Genomic DNA, 17,519 nt, shown 5'->3' on the forward strand with positions numbered 1-17,519 from the left:
TAAGGGTGCTGGGATCTGTAGAACTGCTAGAAATTGAGAAGGCCAAAGTAGCTCCAATGCTACTCCTTCAGGCATAATGGCCTTATTTCTGTGGGAATCTCATCAGTGTAGGCAGCCAGTCTCCTCACACATTATCTCCCATCTCCTTTCCTGTGTTTGTCTTAGTGGGAATTCTGTGTGGATGTTAGCTATGCCCCAAAATGTTTAGGTGCTTCAAGATCCCAGATGACTGTGCTACATTTAAGCTTGTTGTGCTACTGGGGGAGTATTTTTTCACTTTGCAGTAAAGGAAAGCAGCCTGATAACTTGGAGCAGAGCAATAGTACCAACCAAAGCTGTGTGGTGATCCTCATCCTGCTCCTCTGCAGAGGCTTCTGCTGGCCACAAGGCATCAAAGAGCAGGGTAGCTCAGGGCACAAATGCCTGTTGCCCTTTGGGGTCTGTCCACTGTTACAAACTGCAGGGACCATGACACTGCTTAGGGGTGTCAGGCAACACTATCTTTCAGGGCTCAGGTCTGATCTTGTGCCTTGAGACCCATGGTCCCTTTTAATTGCAGCTCTCTCTCCTTTTCCTTAACAGGGGAAAGTGGAAGTGGAGGCTGGGAAAGAGGGGATGAAGTTTGAAGCTGGTGCTTTTTCCTACTATGGGGTGATGGCCCTCACAGCATCACCAGGTATGTCCTCTTATCTTCTGCTTCTGGAACAGTCTGAGCTCCTGCCCTGCCCTGCCCTGCTGTGTCTGTGGGGCTGATGGGGTTGGCACCTCCTTGCCAACACAGCCTGCCTCAGGGTCCCTGGGGGGACTGGCTGGTGGTGACGCTGGCATTGACTCCAGGACTCATCGGCTTGGGTTTGCCAGCTCCCAGAGGATGTGAGTGTTGACTTTAGCAAGGGATGTGCTGGTACTGTGGAAAGCTTTGCAGTTTTGCTTGTGCCAGGGTAACAGGGAGTGAATTACTGGGAATAAATAATTAGTGGCAGAGGGACATCTAGTGGTGTGAGGAGCAGCCGCCCGGTTAGCTTGGGGATAGAAATGGGTTCTGTTTACCAGTCTTGTGCCTAAAGGTGTCTGCAGAGAAAGGATGGAGCAATGCCAGAAAAGCAATTGCTCCTGTCAGCTTGTGTGGAAATGTACCTGAGAAATCAGTGAGGGGGAAAAGGGGGTGTCTGAGGGTGAGTGTGAGCCACCTCCCAGCGCACAAGTGGTAGCCACACGAGCCACCATGTCACTGGCACAGGCCAGGGAATTCTCATGTAATTCACCAATTATTTCAGCTACATTTCAGCATTTGCTGATGTATTTGATTGCTAGCAGTGTCACCATGTAGGTCTTGCCCTCAGCTGGAAATGTACAGCCCTGCTGGGTGAGCTGGGGCACTGGAGCTGGTGTTGGCCTTCTGCTGACACAGAGTCACTTGTTCAGCTCCAGAGAGAGATGTTTCTCATGCTGAAATTGTGTCCTGTCACAGCAGGGTTTACATTCCACTTGAGAGGCAGCTTGTTTTAATTGTACACTCAGGAGTGCTCCTTTACATGTGTGTACCTGTGTGTATGTACACTATCAAATTCTGTTGGAATGGAGATGGTTTTGTGAGTTATGAGTGTAACCTTGTTAGACTCTACAACCAGCAGCAGTTCTCTGGACCTCTGTGAGTTCACTTTTACAGACAAAACTAATTCCTTAATTATGTGCTCTTCAATTTAGTCAGTAGCTTATACTTTTTGAGATTTGAGAGATTTTAAAGCATGCAGAGCACTGGTTGGATTTTATCTCAGTAATAGCAGCCATTTTCATGAGGAATTGTGAAACATGTACAACTGCATCATACCCTCAGCTTTTGCAATATGGGCCAGGCATGGTCATGTCTACCAGGCTTACACTTGGAAATCACCTGTGGCATCTCTGTTTTGCCAGTGTTGTTCAGTTTGAATGTTTTCATGTGTTGGGTTTTGGGTTGGTTTTTTTTTTCCTGTTCCTAGCCCCCCCCACAACCATTCTAGTTGCCCCAAGTTCTATCAGGTCAAATGGTGTCCTCTTTATATCCCCTGTAATCCATCTTTAATTTCTCCGTGTGGTACTTAGGAATATGCACTATTGTAAAGTAATCTTGGCCAATCTTGAAATTACCTTCAACTGGTTTGTTTTGTTCTTTTTTTTTTAACCTCTAACAAATCCCTCATTTTGTTGCATTTACCTCCGGGTTCAGGGAATTTGTTATGTGATGTCTTGTGGCATCCTGAGATTTCTGTTGAGATCAGCTCATAAAAATAAGTTCCTGTTGCTCTGTGTAGACAGGAAAGTTCAGGGAAAGTATAAGTTAGTGTGGAAGGAAAGAAAACTCCTTCTCATCTGTAGGCCCTAAATAAATTACACATACTTGCTCTCCTCACCTGGAAGATTAATCCACTAACAGTGGAGTAAAACACTAAAACCAAACAACAAAAAACCAAAATAACCCCACAAACAAAACCACAGAAAATAAACAAACAAAAAAACTAAGAAAAGAGTGAAGCTTTTTTTCTTTAACTGCAGCTGGGGAGGGATTTGCAGTAATGGTGAGCAGTACAGTACCCATCCCAACAGGGATGAACTTGGAGAATCACAGCCTTACGTTATATTCTACTGGAAACTTGAAGAACTATGAAGGATCTTTTGGCTTTATTTTTGTTATTTTGCTCCCATAAGGAAGAGCACCCCTGAATGTTTTCTGGTTTATTTTAATCCTTACCCTCCGGGCTGGAGTGGGCACCACTGCTCCTTTTGAACTATTTCAAAACATGAGCGTACCTTGATGGACTGTTTGCTGCTGGATAGTCATTTAAAACAGCAAGTGAAAATTATTCACTTCACTCGAATTCCTTGGTCTTGTTTTTTAGTTCATTTCTAAATTTGATTGCGTTTTTTGGTTTTGCTTTTGTTTTAACCCTTTGCTTTTTCACAGTTGATTTGCACTTCTGGTTTTAGTTCGTCAGTTTGTCAGCTGGCTCCTTCCCCTGTCGAGTGTGGATAGCTGCTGCCTTTCTGGCCGTGATCTCATCCTTTTTCTCTCCCTCTTCTAGTTCCCTTGTCCCTGTCTCGTACCTTTGTTGTCAGCAGAACAGAGTTGTTAGCAGCAGGTTCTCCAGGTAAATCTGCATGCTTCTATTTTCACCATTCTTGTGACTGCCCTGATGCCATAAAAAGTCAGCTGCAGTCTGTATTTGTCTGACCCCTTTGCTCATTAGGGAGAAGTCCAGCACAGAGTTGTGCCTCACAGGTAGGTATCCTGAACTTTTGTTTATGGGGACTGATCAATCATCAAAATGGGAAGCACTAAAAACACTTTTAAGAAAATGTGCTTGGTAATGTGTGCTTGTTCTTTTTTCTCGTATGGATGCTGGTGGAAAATTAGGAGGGGAGATTTTTTAGAAGAATGTATTCTCCCCCAAGCTGAGGCATAAAAAATTCCAAAGAGAATGCATTTGATAGGGGAGAATGAATGCTGCTAAACTGCCATAAAAGGAAAACATATTTAATGAAAGTATTTTATATTCTCATATGGGAAAATTCTATGGTTTGTGTACAGTCTGGCCATTTCAATTCCTGGAAAGCTTTGAGCTTTCTCTCAGGGTGGTTAATGCCAGGGACCAGCACAGTGATCTGCCGAGTGGATGGATTTGCAGTGGAATGCACATGAAGGTTGTGGGAGGACTTTCTGGTTCCTGTTGTGCTTTCCTTGCTGTATCACCAAGCTGACTGGCACAGAAATTGCTTTGGAGAGCAGAGACCAGCAAGAGAACAAACAGGGCCAAAAAGAGCTCTGAGATGTGGTTGAGAAATTGTAAATTGAGAAGCATCAAGAACTGAGCTTAGCAGACACTGTTTGCATGGAATGGTTGGGAAAAATGGAAACCCATCAAGAAAGTCTGTAGGAAAGCAGAATCCTAAAATAGTTTGAGCCACAGTGAGCATATGTCTTCCTTTTAAAGTTTTTTCCTTTTTTTTTTTCAATCTTTCCCCAGAACTAAAAGCAAATAAGATAATGATATGCATATTTAAGTGAAACATCTCTTAAACATTAATACATATCTTGCATTTTATACACTTTCACCATCTGCTTCCTGCTTTTCACCCTCTTTCTTTAACTTTAGAAAATGTATTTCATTGTTGGTCCCTAAATTATCTTCATGCACATTCTGAACAAACTACAGGTTGTTTCCTTGCAGAGGATTTTTTCCCCTGCCCTGTTAGTTTCCTGCTGCAAAACACCAAAGAAGGGGGAGAAATTTAATCTTTCTTTGATGGAAGTACCTGATGGCTCTCCTTTAGACTTGGCAACTTTGATTATCTTTCTTCACTTGGTTCTTTTGTTTTGCCAAGTCTTCTTTTTTTACTTTTATTTTTCCTTTCCATTCTACAAATAAATATGTACTTTGCCCAGGTTGTTTCCAGTATAAATGCCATGCATACTTTCATAGCTTTTCCCCCAGTTAAATAAAAAAGTTACAAAAAATAAACAAGGGAAAATAATAGTGTGAAGAATCTCCTTTGTAAGGAATTGATAGTGCAAGCCTGGTCACTGTGGCAATGTGGTACCAGTTTTGATGAAACTCAGACCTTTTGTGGGGTGCTTATGAAAATAATCCTGTTGTTTAAACACAAATTCATAATAGACTTGTACTGATGTCCATCTTGTGGCTTGTGCTCTTTATCCTCTGTATAGAAAGGTGAGGAGTGTGGGAAAGCCTGAGTAGAGAAGCTCTAACATGGACCTGCCTGGTATTTGTCATCTGTTCTTTCTGTACCCTTTCCTCTTCATTATCTTCTCTTCTCTCTCCCTGAACTGAATGCAATCCAGAAATCGTGTTGTTTCCCTCACATTTTTAGAAACCATACCTTTTTGTTCTATCCTTTTGTCTCACCTCTCCCTTATTTTTTTTTTTTTCTTATAATGCTTTGCTGTGTTGCTCTATATAGTTTGTTTATTAGTAATGTACTATAAGATCCCTGGTGGAAAGAAAAGGCAGATGCAAGTCACACTAGTGTAAAGTTGCTCCAGATGGAAGCCTTTATCCCAAGCAGCAGCGATGCTGTTCTTGTCACACACAGCCAAATTTTGTGTGTACCTGTGGGAAGGAGGACAAATTCATCCAGCCTTCCCAGTTCCTTGTTCTGCAGTGGGAATTTCAGCATCAAGCCCTGTGTGCAGGTAGAGTTTTGGCTCCTGGCAGCAGTTATTGCAGCCTGCTGTGGCTTTCAAGCTGGCAAGTTGGCACAGAGGAAAACCTTGTAAGGCTCTGAGTGCTTCCCCCTAAGCCTGCACTTGGTGTTGCCATAGGGACCTGCACTAATTCCATAGTGCAGAAATGGTGGGGAAATTATCAAGCTGTCAGAACCTGTATTTTTTTGTGACTCTTTTTAAAATGGCCAAGAAAGACAACATCAGAAGGATTTTGAGTGGGAATAAGAATCAGGGCAATTCTGCATTCCAAAGTGTTACGTATAGGAAAGGCTGGATTCAGAGATGTGGAACAGGCTGTGTCATTTGTACAAGGAGATATTATATTTCTAGTGATTAGGTGGCAGAGGTAGGGTTAAATTTAAGGGAGGTTTTTAGATTTTTTTTTTAAGAAATAACATAATATCTAGAAAAGTCTTCAAAAAAGAATTTGAAAAGCTTTTTAAGGATATTTTTGTTGATTTGCTCAAAGAGACTTTGTATCCTAAGATTATATGAAAATGATCTTTCAGCTTGAGAATGGGGATCATGTAGTGAGTAGAATAGTTTACATCAAGTTTGAGTTTGGGCTGGCTGAATGAGTTTTAAGTGCATTAAGATTCAAAAATTCTCTGGTCCCAAAGATAGTTCTTTAATCAGCATGTACTGTGCGTGTGCCCAGGGAGCAGCCCTTCTGCAGGAGGGAGTCTCTCTTAGGACAGAGAGTCCTTCTATCTTCTGGGTCACTGTGTGGGTGGATGCCATGGATGCAGAAGGTCTGTGGTGTCCCAAAAGCACATTTGCTTTGGATAGACCATGTCCAGTCACGCTCACAGGGGACAGTTGCAAGGTCTTCAAGTGAAACCCTGCGGGACTTGAAGGCCCGTGGTGGAAAATGATGTCTGTAGTGTTCTCCTTTCCTGGACACAGATTTTTCTCCGTAGCATGGACTATTTTGTCTGTGTCACCGGCTGGCATGGAGTTTGCTTTCCTTCACTGAGGTTTTGCCACTTCAAGCACTGAGAGGAAATACTGAAGTAATTGTCATGTGCACTGCACTCTGGTCCACTGAGGACTCTGTTACTCCTACTGAAAATGTCTGCTCTAGCTGAGAGATCAAGGCATATGTAGGTTTCAGAAGAAATAAAAGGGGGTAAGGTTCAGCTGGGACTGACTGTGGATAAAAGTAACAATGATTAAGAAAACTGAGACATTAAGCATGGTCTGACTATCAAGAGCTCCTGTAAGGGAGCCTTGGGAAGTTACCTTCCGTGGTAGTTTCTGCTCATCAGCTGAAGCCCTGCGTTCTCAGGGCATGTCTGTTGCAGTATAAACAACTACAGGTTTGTTTAGGGCATACTCAGTAATGCTGCCTACCAGCTCTGGACTGAAAATGTACCATTTTCCAGGGTAATTTGGTTGTTTAGCCACATATCTACTTATGAATGGATTAAGCATTTGCAATTTATTTATGCTACATCACAATTTATTATGTCCCTTTGAAGCTGGTGACTTTAAAAGTTTTCTACTTGATTTAAGAAATCTCTTGCTCTTGCCTGTTTCTTAGCTGAAAACAAGTCTCCACCTCGGCCCTGTGGCTTGAATCACTCAGACTCTTTAAACCGGAGCGATCGCATCGATGCCGTGACCCCGACGTTAGGGAGCAGCAACAACCAGCTGAACGCCTCCTTCCTCCAAGTGTATGTTCCAGACTACTCAGTGAAAGCCCTCACAGACATTCAGTTTGTCAAGGTAGGAAAAAAACTAGAAAGACCCCACTGGAAAGTCGGGCTTGGCTGGTAGGATGGAGAGCCTGGGGAAGGGAATTCCCTCTAAATTCTTCTGTGAGTAAATAGCATTGTGAAAGCAGCTGTTTAAAGTTACTTTTTTTTCCAATATCTGCTGTCCACTGATTTGTCTTCACTGTTCTTCTCATTTGGACTTGTAAGTAGGCTGGTCACATAATTTTCTGGATTTCAGGTTCTTTGAGGAAATATTATAAAAATAACCTCTCTCCTTTTAGTCAAACCTATCCTCGTGCAGCTTTTGGACCCATCTGAAATGGAGACCCTTCGTTATCAGACTGTCCTTTTCTAAAGGATGAGACATTTACTGTTGATTGCAGTTTTTATTCACTTCTGATTTTGGTTTCAGTTTGGGGTTCTTGATCTTACTTTCCGACTTGCCATCCTTCTTCTGCTTGGAGAAGTCTTGGACATTTCTCTTTATCTTAACTTCACATGTATTAGGCTCATGTCTCATACTACCAGTGAGTTGCTGCATGAAATACAGCTCTGTCCCCCAGCATGGAGCATCCCACGCTGAAATGTGTGCGAGTCCTGTGGGAGAGGAGATCTAGCTGAGCAGAGGAACAGCTAATGCTGGCAGCAATTCCAGGCCAGCTGGGAGTCCAGGGAAGCTGAAGTCCCATGGCCAGAAGTTGACATTGATGCTTTTCTTAAATTAAGTGCATGTTCACAGTTTGTTTGTATGCAACTCAAGCCATTTGTGAACTTAACTTCTGTTAGTTAATTCAATGTTAAGAATGTGGAATAGGGTAAACTTACCAGAATGCTAAACTGAGTATTCTGTAGCCAGATTTTAAAAGGAGAGTAAAGCCTTGCTGTCAAAACTTTGAGATGCAAGCACACTGGTCAGTGGTTCAATCCTTCAAGGGTTACATCAATAGATGTTTATCACTGGGCAGTTGATTCTCACTACAGATTTCAATGGCTAATCTGCTGTACAGAGCAGCTGCTCACCCTAAGATGGTTTATGGGAAGTCCTTCCAAATCTCACTGAGTTCATACCGAGGCTAATGAATGTTAAACTGTCCTGGTATCTCTGCAGACAGACTTGCACACCTCTTCTTGCATCACTCTGCTTTACACATAGGTCAGAGTACTCAACATTAGTGTTTTCACTGTGCCACATGGTCATTCATTCAATTACTACCTTGTAAAACTGGGGTTGTGACCTGCTCATGCATGTTTGAATTTTGCTTTTCGAGTTGTGACCTGGTCCATCTGACTCTGTCCATTTCCAGTCCCTTTCTTGTGTTGCTACTGAAATTTACAGTTTTCTAAAAGTAATTTCATCTCTTCCACCTTCCTGCCTGCCAAGATCACCCACTGCTGTGGGCTCGTGGGGCTGCCAGTGCACATGCATCCTGCTGCCTGTCCTGGCTGAGAAGGTTGGCCTGGAGGAGTTCACAGAGCTGGTTGCTTGTGGCTCCAGGAGGAATTCTGCCCTCCACCACCACGTGCAGATGTTCAGGGGCTATGGGCTTGCCTGCCCCTGGGGCACCATGGGCAGTGACACTCTGTGTTCTAGGCCAGCTCTTGTCATCACTGCTCTGCTGAGTGCAGGCAGCTCTTGCAGAGACCAGTGGAAAACTTCATGGGTTGCTAATTTGGACTCATCTCTAGGGACATCCCAGTGTTTCCTAGACTCAAATGTCCTTATGTATAAGGCCGTAGCTCCTGCTGTGTTTGCTGGCCTAGACAAGAGCAGGAATGCTTGTACTCTATACTTGTACTATAGAGCTGGCTTGGCTCTATAGGGACACTTAGAGCCTCACCAGGAGCTCACTGAAGTTGGGAGAAAGACTTCATTGATCTCTGGTTCTGGTCCTAAAGGTGTGCATGGTTGGAGGGAAACGGAGGTCTGATTCAAAAATCTCTGCATAGGAATAAATCCCTGCCTTTGAACAGCATGGTGATTTGCACAGCACTGTTCTTCCACCCTCCCTGGAAATGTCACCATGCTGTGGGTGTTGAGCTGGGATGCTGCTCTAGGCTTGCAAAGCGCAGGGATGTTTTATGGAAACAGGTAAAGAGGGGTTGAAATGTGGTGATCTGGAAAGGGAGGAAGCTTTATCTTCTCAGTGTGCTCCACAGGAGGCATAGAAGTGTGACTGACTTCTTTTGTTTCTTCCCTGTTCTTGGAGCAGATCTCAAGACAGCAGTACCAAAATGCCCTGATGGCATCCCGGATGGACAAAACACCTCAGTCCTCGGACAGTGAAAACACTAAAATCGAACTGACTCTTACGGAGCTGCACGATGGTTTGCCAGACGAGACAGCAAACCTGCTGAACGAACAGAACTGTGTGACTCACAACAAGCCCAACCACAGTATGCACAGTGAAGGAGCCATCTAGGAGCTGACTCCCCACAACCCATCATCCCATCTCCTCAGCAGGACCAGCCCTCGCTCCTTCCTGCCTCCTCCCTGAGTGTGAACACCGTTAGTGTGTGCTTGCAACACTGCTGCATCCAGTGTTCTGAGACCAAAGACTTTTGCGTCCGTTCTGGGAGCAGAAGAGGAAGAAACAGGAAGAAAGGGGAACAGGAGCAAAGAGCAAGAGAGACTAAAGACCCAAACGTAATTTGGGAATGGTGAGCCACCCTTGAGAACGATGAGAATTCTTCTTGCAAAGTAGAATTATGTTTATTTTTTATCTGTACTTTTGATCTTTGTTGGGTTTTTCCTCCTCAAACACATATGGGGAAGTTTAAAAGCTCCTCCATTATTTTTTCAAGAGAGATCATGTTTTTAAGAAGTATTTTGCAGAGTTTTAAATTGTTTCTGACCCTCATGAACCTCAAATGGGCTCTGTCATGGTTTTGTGAATTGGCTCCTATGTTCTTAGGCCTCTTCTCACCCCTCTGTGGTCCTTTTTGTTACCCTGTTGAAAAAGTTAGTAACTGGTACTTGTATGTTATTTGTGTCCTAAGAAGGAGCAAGCTTCAAGGAACCTCTGGCTTCAGCCGCCTGGAGGACCAAGAGATGAGGATTATTACATTCTTGCAGTTAATTTTCAGGGAAGGAGTGGTTACTTTGGTATTTAATAATGTTTCAAATTTCAGAAGGTTTCTTTGTTAAACAGGCAAAAGCATTGTTACAGTTTTGTAACCTCCAAAACCTTTGTGTATGTTGAAGATGATACTGGGGGGAAGAAATTAATTAGCAAAACTGCAGTCATGTGAAATGAAAGCCGGGTGTGATATTCCATAGTGAAGTAACTGGGTGGTTTTTCATTGATGTTCCTGCCGATTGCTTGGTGAGGTAATCTGTGAGCCCTGAGACACCAAGTCTTTCAACACTCCCGTGCTGTAGCGGTGTGTGCACCGTTACCTTGGCCAGAGCAGATGGTGCAGCCTTTGCTGAGTATCAGACATCAACATCAGTCCCTGTCCCCCCTGAAATCTCTAATATTAACACAGAAGATGCTGCTACAATTACAGCCAAAGTACACGCTCCAGGTGACAGTAAACCTCTGCCAGTGCAAGGATGGGCACTGCTGAGGAGCCAGAACCATTCTCTCCTCTCCAAGAGCTGACAAAACTTTCCAGACGCGAGTGTATTGCACTTCAGGGATTCAGAGAGGTTCATTTCCAGGCTGTTCCCAGCCACATTCATTCCTTTGAGTGGATTCAGTGCATTTCCTTCTCTCTTGCCCCTTTTAACAGCCATTGTAGGGATTACCAAGGTCGCAGAGCAGAGAGCCTCCCACCCGGCTGCCACCAGTGCAGTGCAACACCTGCCTTGGGCAGCAGAAACCAATTCATCCACCCCAAAAACCAGGATGCTGAGTGGGTGCCAGCAAGAGGCAGCCTATGGCAGTTGTGCATCACCCATTTCCACAGATGGAGTCTAAGTCCTCAAACGAATTAAAGAAGAAAGTCGTCCCTCCCCAGTCCTCTTCCTTTCCAATGCTGTCTCAAACAAAATGTGAGCATCAGTATCTGGATTGATAAAGCAGGTTTTGTGGTTTCTCTGCTTCAAGACCCTGCTATGGCCCCTGGCTATGTAGCATTTCCCTTTCTTTACACATGGATAATCTCTTTGGGGACATCCAAAGAAGCCTCCAGCCCCAAAAGCAACTGCCAGAGCTCTCTGTACCTGCAGGCCTGCCCCGTCTCTCCTGCTCGCAGGCTGTGGAAGGCACTCGCTGCAAGTTCCCGTGGTCCGTCTGTGTGACTGGTGGCTGGAAAGGTGCAATATTCCATTGCAGAATCTCCCCGTGGGAATTGCAGTGTGCCGTGTCAGAGCCAGTTGGGTTTGCCTGTCTCCCTCCTCCTCTCTTCCATCTTCACAAAGCAGCCCTAATTTTTGCTGTCCACCCCGATGGCAGCCACCCATGAGGATGAAGTCCCTGCAAGGGGCATAGAAGTTGCACAGTATCCAACTTATGCACCCAGTGAGGAGGAAACAGGCCCTCCAAAGCCTTGCTCTCACATGTAGCTTTTTGACTTTTCCCATCCAAATGTGTTTCTTTAGCCTCCATCCCAGCCTTGCTCTGATGTGCACCAGCACTGCTGAGAGCACATGGCTTGACAGCAGCATGGGCTGTCCTAAGCCTTGCGCCTTCCCAGAGAGCTGCCAATATTGCACCTTTCTCACAGAGCAAAATGTCCACATGTTACAGCGTTTGTCCTTGGCGAGGGACTCATCTCGCCAGTTTTTATCTAGTGTTGCTGAATGTAAAAGTTTGTTGGAAGTGTTTGACATGGTGGTGAACTTGGGATGCAGTATCCGTTTTGTCAAACCTGCCAAAGGAGGGAAGGCTCAAGCCAAGGCAGCTCTCTCCAGGATGAGGTTGCTCACTGGATCTGACTTCTGCTTCTTATGGCAGGTTAAGGATTTGTTTCAATGTCTGTTTCTCTTTAAAAAAAAAAAAAAAAAAAGAAAAAGGAAAAAAAAAAAAGAGCGCAAATTTTTCCAACCAAAGCCATGTGATCCCAAAGCAAATACCTCCTGCTTCTGCCCATGCTGCACTGTTCCAAAATTTGCTGGCAATTTTTTGCATGACTGTTTTTCATCATTTGTATAGATCAAATAATGGAAAGTGAAATGATTTCACTTAATTTCCATAAAAATAGTTGATTATAGATGCATTTCATATGGAAAATACATACCTGGCCCAGAGGGGTTAGGAGCTGCTACTACTAATTAGCTTGAAGAACAAAGCATGGTCCTCTCCCTGGAGGGGAAGAAATCCCGTCTCCCTGTTCTCAGGGTATTTACAGTTTTACTGTTTAACAAATGAGAGGGGTTCCCAGCCCTCCTGGTGGGAGCCATCCCAGCAGAGGAGCCCCGTGCCCAGCTCAGGATCCCTCTGAGCGCTGGGACGGCGTTTGCCGATGCCAGGGCTTGGCTCTGCTGGCTGCAGTGGCGATGCCACGGCATCCGCTCCGCGCCCTTGCGGGGTGCCCTGCCCGAGCAGATCTGCTCCCTCTGCCTCGCGGGGCGCGTGGACGCCGTGCTGCAGGGCCACGAGGACACACAGCCCGTCACCACAGCGCAGGGCACCGGCCGGTGGCTTTGGGAGTCCTTGGACTTGACCTCAGACCTTGGCCAGGCTTTGACTTGTAGAAAGGATACTGCATCTTCCTATGTCAACTCCTGCTGCTGCCTTTGTTCCCCTCGCCCGTCTGCCTCTGGGTGCAGGCAGCAGGGTGAATGATGGCCTGGGGAGGCTGGGAGGGCATCTAGCCATGGTTTCTACTGTCAATACAATTTTGCACAAGAGTTCTTTGAAGTGAGGTTTTCAACACTAATATCTTAAATGCACAACTGTGAATTATATCTTTTACACTCCTGTTGGTTGAATTTCCTTTAAATGAAATGAACCTGAATCTGTTGTAACTATGATTTATTTTTTTAAATTCTGTGTATTGCCAAATCTTTGTTAAGAGTGAAGGAATGTTCTTGCTTTCCAGTGAGAATCTTTCTCCAAATGAGGCTGACTCTGGTGATGTGGAGATCATATGAAGCACATTAGTTCTGAGAGGAGAGGGGCTCAGTGGGGAGCAAACCAGCCTCAGCCACTCTGTGCCGCAAAGCTCAGACCCTTTGGAGTTTACAAAGTGCTTGTTGTTTTATTCCCAGCTTGTCCACTCCCTGAAATCTCAGTGCAGCTGGAGACTGCTGCCCTGGAGGAGCTCTGGATGGGTTATCCCACAGTGGGATGAGGAATGCTGGCAGGGTGTCTGGACTGGCTGGTGGGCAGGGACCCCAAGGCTGGTGTGGCAGGAAAAGGTGCTTCTCCCATCCAGATGCACCAGGAGAGGAAGCTCCACAGGGCAGATCCCTCTGCTCACTACTTCTGCTTCAAACCTGTGTCATGTATAGTTGCCTCTCACGGGTTTTTTTTGCCCCGTAAGCTCCTGCTCCAGACTAAGCAGGAATGGGATGATGGTTGAGACCTATACGGGGGCAGCTGGAGCTGGCTGCTGAAGGTGTGCAGTTCTTGGGCCTGTTGGAAGAAGGGTTAGCCACTCATTCACATTGTGCTTGCTTTTCTGTTCCTTCTATTTTCTCCTGGACTCACTTCCTTTTTCCTCACCACTGGGGGCTTTTTTGTTTGTTTTTCTTCTTTTTTTTTTAAGTGCCTTTTTGTGTGGGTGGAGCTGGCAGGAGTAGGAGTCTCAGGATACGGCCCTTTGCCCTCAGACCTGTAGGAAGCTCAGGGGTAGCAGGGTGAGTTGCCCCAATGGCCCACACACATCACCCATTGCTGCTTCTCAGCCTTCAGGGCCCAGCTTGGATGAGCATGAGATTTGGCACTGATGGTGTCAGGCTTTGGTTCAAATCAGCTCAAAGAAAACCAAAGAGGTAGCTTTGTGTGAGGGGCTGCTTGGGCAGCAGTGGTGCTTCCTGTGATCTCTGCAGAGCTCAGCCAAGGGGTGTGGGGTTGCCAATGGCAAAGAGCAGCCCTTTCCTCCTCACGAGCATCCTGTGTAAGTATCCTATGTGATGGAGAACACAGCCACATTGTCCAGGACCCCTTGGAACATGCATCTTCCTTGTGCAGAATTATGTTCTCTATAGAAATCATTCCCACATGAAAGATGTACCATATTTTATACAATGTCTAATACATACATCTGTGGTTTTAAATCTAGTATCTGTGTACCAGTTGTCAAGTTATCCAGTGTCTGGATTACCAGTAGAAAACTGGGGCTGGGGGTGGGGAAGGATGCTGCAGAATACCTCTTGTGATGCTGACTTGAGGCTTCATCCCAAAAGTGCCCACCCAGCATTGAGGGGTCCCTGTGTCCACACTGTGCCCTATCCCAAGGCAAGAACCCTGTCTGTGCTGTGGTACAGCCCCAGATGTGCTGCCTGTCCTACCACCTGGCTCTACACTGGGGCTCTACATAGACCCAAAGAAGTACCTGTTCCCTGGATACTGAGGGTTGGTTTGGCCCAGCTGTGAAATGATGAGCTTAACCAACACCACCAGGCATCTTCCCATGGCATGGATGGGAGAGCAGCCTTCATCGGACTCAGCCAGCAGGGGGGACAGGATCTGCAGCACAGGCTGGGCTGGGCAGCCACCCTCGTCCCTGCGTTTGGTCCATCAGCTGCAGGTCTCTTGTTGGTGTGATGTCTATGGTGATTCTGGCCTCACTCCCACATGTGAGCAGCACAGGGGACCTGGACATCCATGGCTTCGTGCAGAGCCCCCTCAACAATCCTGCTTGGTGTCTTGCTCTTGTCCTGGAGCCTGGCTTCATGCTGGGTTTTGTTCATCTGGGGCCAGTCTCAGGGCTGCACCCAAATGAGGAGATGTTGTTGCTGTGGGTCCAAGGCGGTACAGTTGAGCTTTTCCATCTGCTGTGTGTATATTTTCCTGAGCCTCAGGGATGGGAAAGGACTGCTGGAAAGCTCTCTCCAGTCAGTGGCACAGTACAGGTGGCAGATGGAGTTGTTTTGTAGGTTGGTAGCTCTGAATTCAAAGTGATGTTTTCTTCTTGTTACCTGAGGTCAGACTTTTAGCAGTTCTTTATGCTGGAAATACGGTACTCAAAGCTGCTGGTCTTCTGTCTCCAGCTGAAAAACATCATTCTCCTCTCAGGTTTTGCCTTTGGGCTCTGTTTTCCTCTGAGCAGGGCTGATCACTAGGATCCTGCAGTGCTTGGTGCCCGGCTGCTCTTGATCCTTCAGTGCAGATTTCTGGCCAAGGAAGTGTTTGTTGTTTGATCCTCCCCCAGAAGTAGATGTTTGGCTGGACTCGGTACAAGTGGCCTGGAACCAGGCTAGAGGTTTTTCAGCTGTTGTGAGCCTGAAACATGCAAAGGCTGCAGGTGGCTCCAATGCTCCAGGAGTGGATTTGATTTCTTTATCTTCTCCAGAAAGCAGCATGGCCGTTGGTTGGTAGCAGGATTTGTTGGGGAAGAAGGGCTTGTCCCAGCATTCGGTGCTTGGTGTAGCAGTCTAGCATCCCTTCTCAACTGTTTGCTGATCACAGAGCTTTATAATAGAAGATGGTGTTTTATCCTCTGGGCATCACTGTTGAACCAAATGCTTCCAAATACAAGTGAAAAACTAGTTGGTGTCAGATGCCTTTAGGTGCAATGGAATGCATGTCCCAAAGATTGCTGTGGGAGAGTGAGGGTTCCTGATGAGCTCCTCTTCTCAGAAGTGACAGCCTGGCTGGGCCTAGATCAGCTCTAGTGTCATTCCTGCTTTAAAGTCTCAGCTCCAATGGGCTGGGCTGGCTGGGCTGGCCGGTTTCCCCCCAGGGTACACGTGCATTGTGCTGGCTTGGATTCAGCAGAGTGGCTGCTGTGACAGCTGTGTTCACAGCACAGCTGCTCCTCTGCTTCACTCTCCCGGCTTTAATTGAGTGTTCAGGAAGGCGAGAAGGCAGCAGTCAGGAGCAGGCCATGCTACAGCCATTCTGTCTTCATTTCTGACACTGAGTGCTGCTCAAGGGACTCTGCCTTCCTCGGAGATCACATGGAATTTGGAGCATTGAATCCCCCCAGGACCCCAGCAGCAGTGCTGCAGTCCAATTTGATCCATGTTCTCCTGAGCACAACCGTGGCTCACCAGTAGTTCAGAGTCAGGCCCTGCTGAGGGACCTCAGAGCTCTTGGCATTTTTTTTCTCCAGTAGAGCAAGCCTTGACACCTGAATCACCTAATCACCTGGGCAGGTGCCTGGATGCCAAACACAGTGAATGTGAAACCCCAAATACTTGAGATGTGTTCCTGGAAGCCATGAGGGTCTCACACCAAGCCTTTCTCCTTCCTGGCTGCCCCGAGCCCTGCCCTGGCTGCTGCTGGCTCGGCCTTGGTCCCCCCCTTCCAGAGCATGGTGGCTCTCCCTCTGCAGTGCATTTTCATGGCTGTGTGATCCCACTCCAGCCAGCTCTTCCCTGTGTCTTATTTGCCATCGTGTGTGGTCTTTGCGAATTGTATCATATTGTACATGACTTCGGGTTTCCAGAGTTGTAGTGTTCTGACTACAGTATTTCCGTGTGTGTACATAAACCTGAATAAGCACAACTGAAATCCTGAATGAAGTGTATACGTTTCATATACTGATTGTCATACAAATTAATTTTATAATTATTCCAATTTTGTTGTAGATTTCCAATCTTTCCTATTTATTTTGTACCAGATTTATTTGTATATTTTGTGATTTTGTTTTAAAGCATTTTGTTTATTTCTATTCTTTTTAGATAAATGATGATTTTTTTTTCTGTTGAACATTCCAGTTTATGCATTTTTCCCTCCTCTATGCTCTCCCCTCATTTCCAAGGGACAGATTTTGGCATGTGGGTGGTGGGGCTGATGTCTGTGATCCTGTACCCAGATCTCTCCTACTGGCACATTTAACAGTCTTTAATCTCCATTTCAGCTGCCAAGAGCCTCAGAGAGGCTGGATCTTGTTCCCTTAGAGGCAGGTGTTGCTCTTTGCTTTGGTGGTTCTGGGCCTCAAGACCAGAGGACTTTCCTCAGTCCTCAAGCTGGGGAGGGCTGTGCTGGTGACTTTGCTGGTCAGGGGCTGGCTGGGAAGCTGGTGGCAATGGCAAGCAGCTGACTTTTTGAAGTTCCCTCAAGGGTGAGGGTCTTTTTCTTTCAGTAATAAAAACCCCTTATTTACAACCTGCTCTCCGTAGGTGGTGTTTGTCTCTGGGCACAGATGCCATCTGTCTGTCTGTCTGTCCGTAGCGCGTTCCTGCCCGCGGGCCGTGACCTGGGCTCTCCAGTGAGGGATGTGCCTGGGCACGACAGCGGCTCCGTGGGACGGGAGAGTTCCGTCGAGTGAGTCCGTCCATCCCCCTGCACGTGGGTGCTGCTGCCTCCTCCCCTCCTGCTGGGGTTTTGGCGGTGGAGCTGTGTGGAGCCTGCAGCAACAGGGACATTTCTGAGCAGGAGAGCGAGCCTGTGCTTCGTCCCTTGCTCACAATCGCTTCAGCTCACACTGGTGGAGGAGCAGCCCCTGTCCTTGTGTGTCACATACAGCCCTGCCATGTGCCCTTACTGTGCTTCTGCCATCCCTCAGCCCCCTCTCTTCCT

The 17,519-nt window shown here is 46.3% G+C and overlaps 1 protein-coding gene across 1 annotated transcript in view; it reads left to right on the top strand.

Moving 5' to 3' along the window:
• Positions 1-17,105, top strand: part of CNNM2 (cyclin and CBS domain divalent metal cation transport mediator 2) — a 117,638-nt gene extending 100,533 nt beyond the window's left edge. The window contains exons 5-8 of the mRNA XM_059851894.1: positions 583-676; positions 3,063-3,128; positions 6,768-6,952; positions 9,153-17,105. Of these exons, the coding sequence (XP_059707877.1) occupies positions 583-676; positions 3,063-3,128; positions 6,768-6,952; positions 9,153-9,362 (555 nt within the window). The 3' untranslated portion in view covers positions 9,363-17,105. The remainder of the gene's footprint in view (positions 1-582; positions 677-3,062; positions 3,129-6,767; positions 6,953-9,152) is intronic.
• The last annotated feature ends 414 nt before the right edge of the window (positions 17,106-17,519 follow it).

Source organism: Haemorhous mexicanus, chromosome 7, assembly GCF_027477595.1.
Source record: "Haemorhous mexicanus isolate bHaeMex1 chromosome 7, bHaeMex1.pri, whole genome shotgun sequence".
In the NCBI taxonomy this organism is placed as follows: Eukaryota; Metazoa; Chordata; class Aves; order Passeriformes; family Fringillidae; genus Haemorhous; species Haemorhous mexicanus.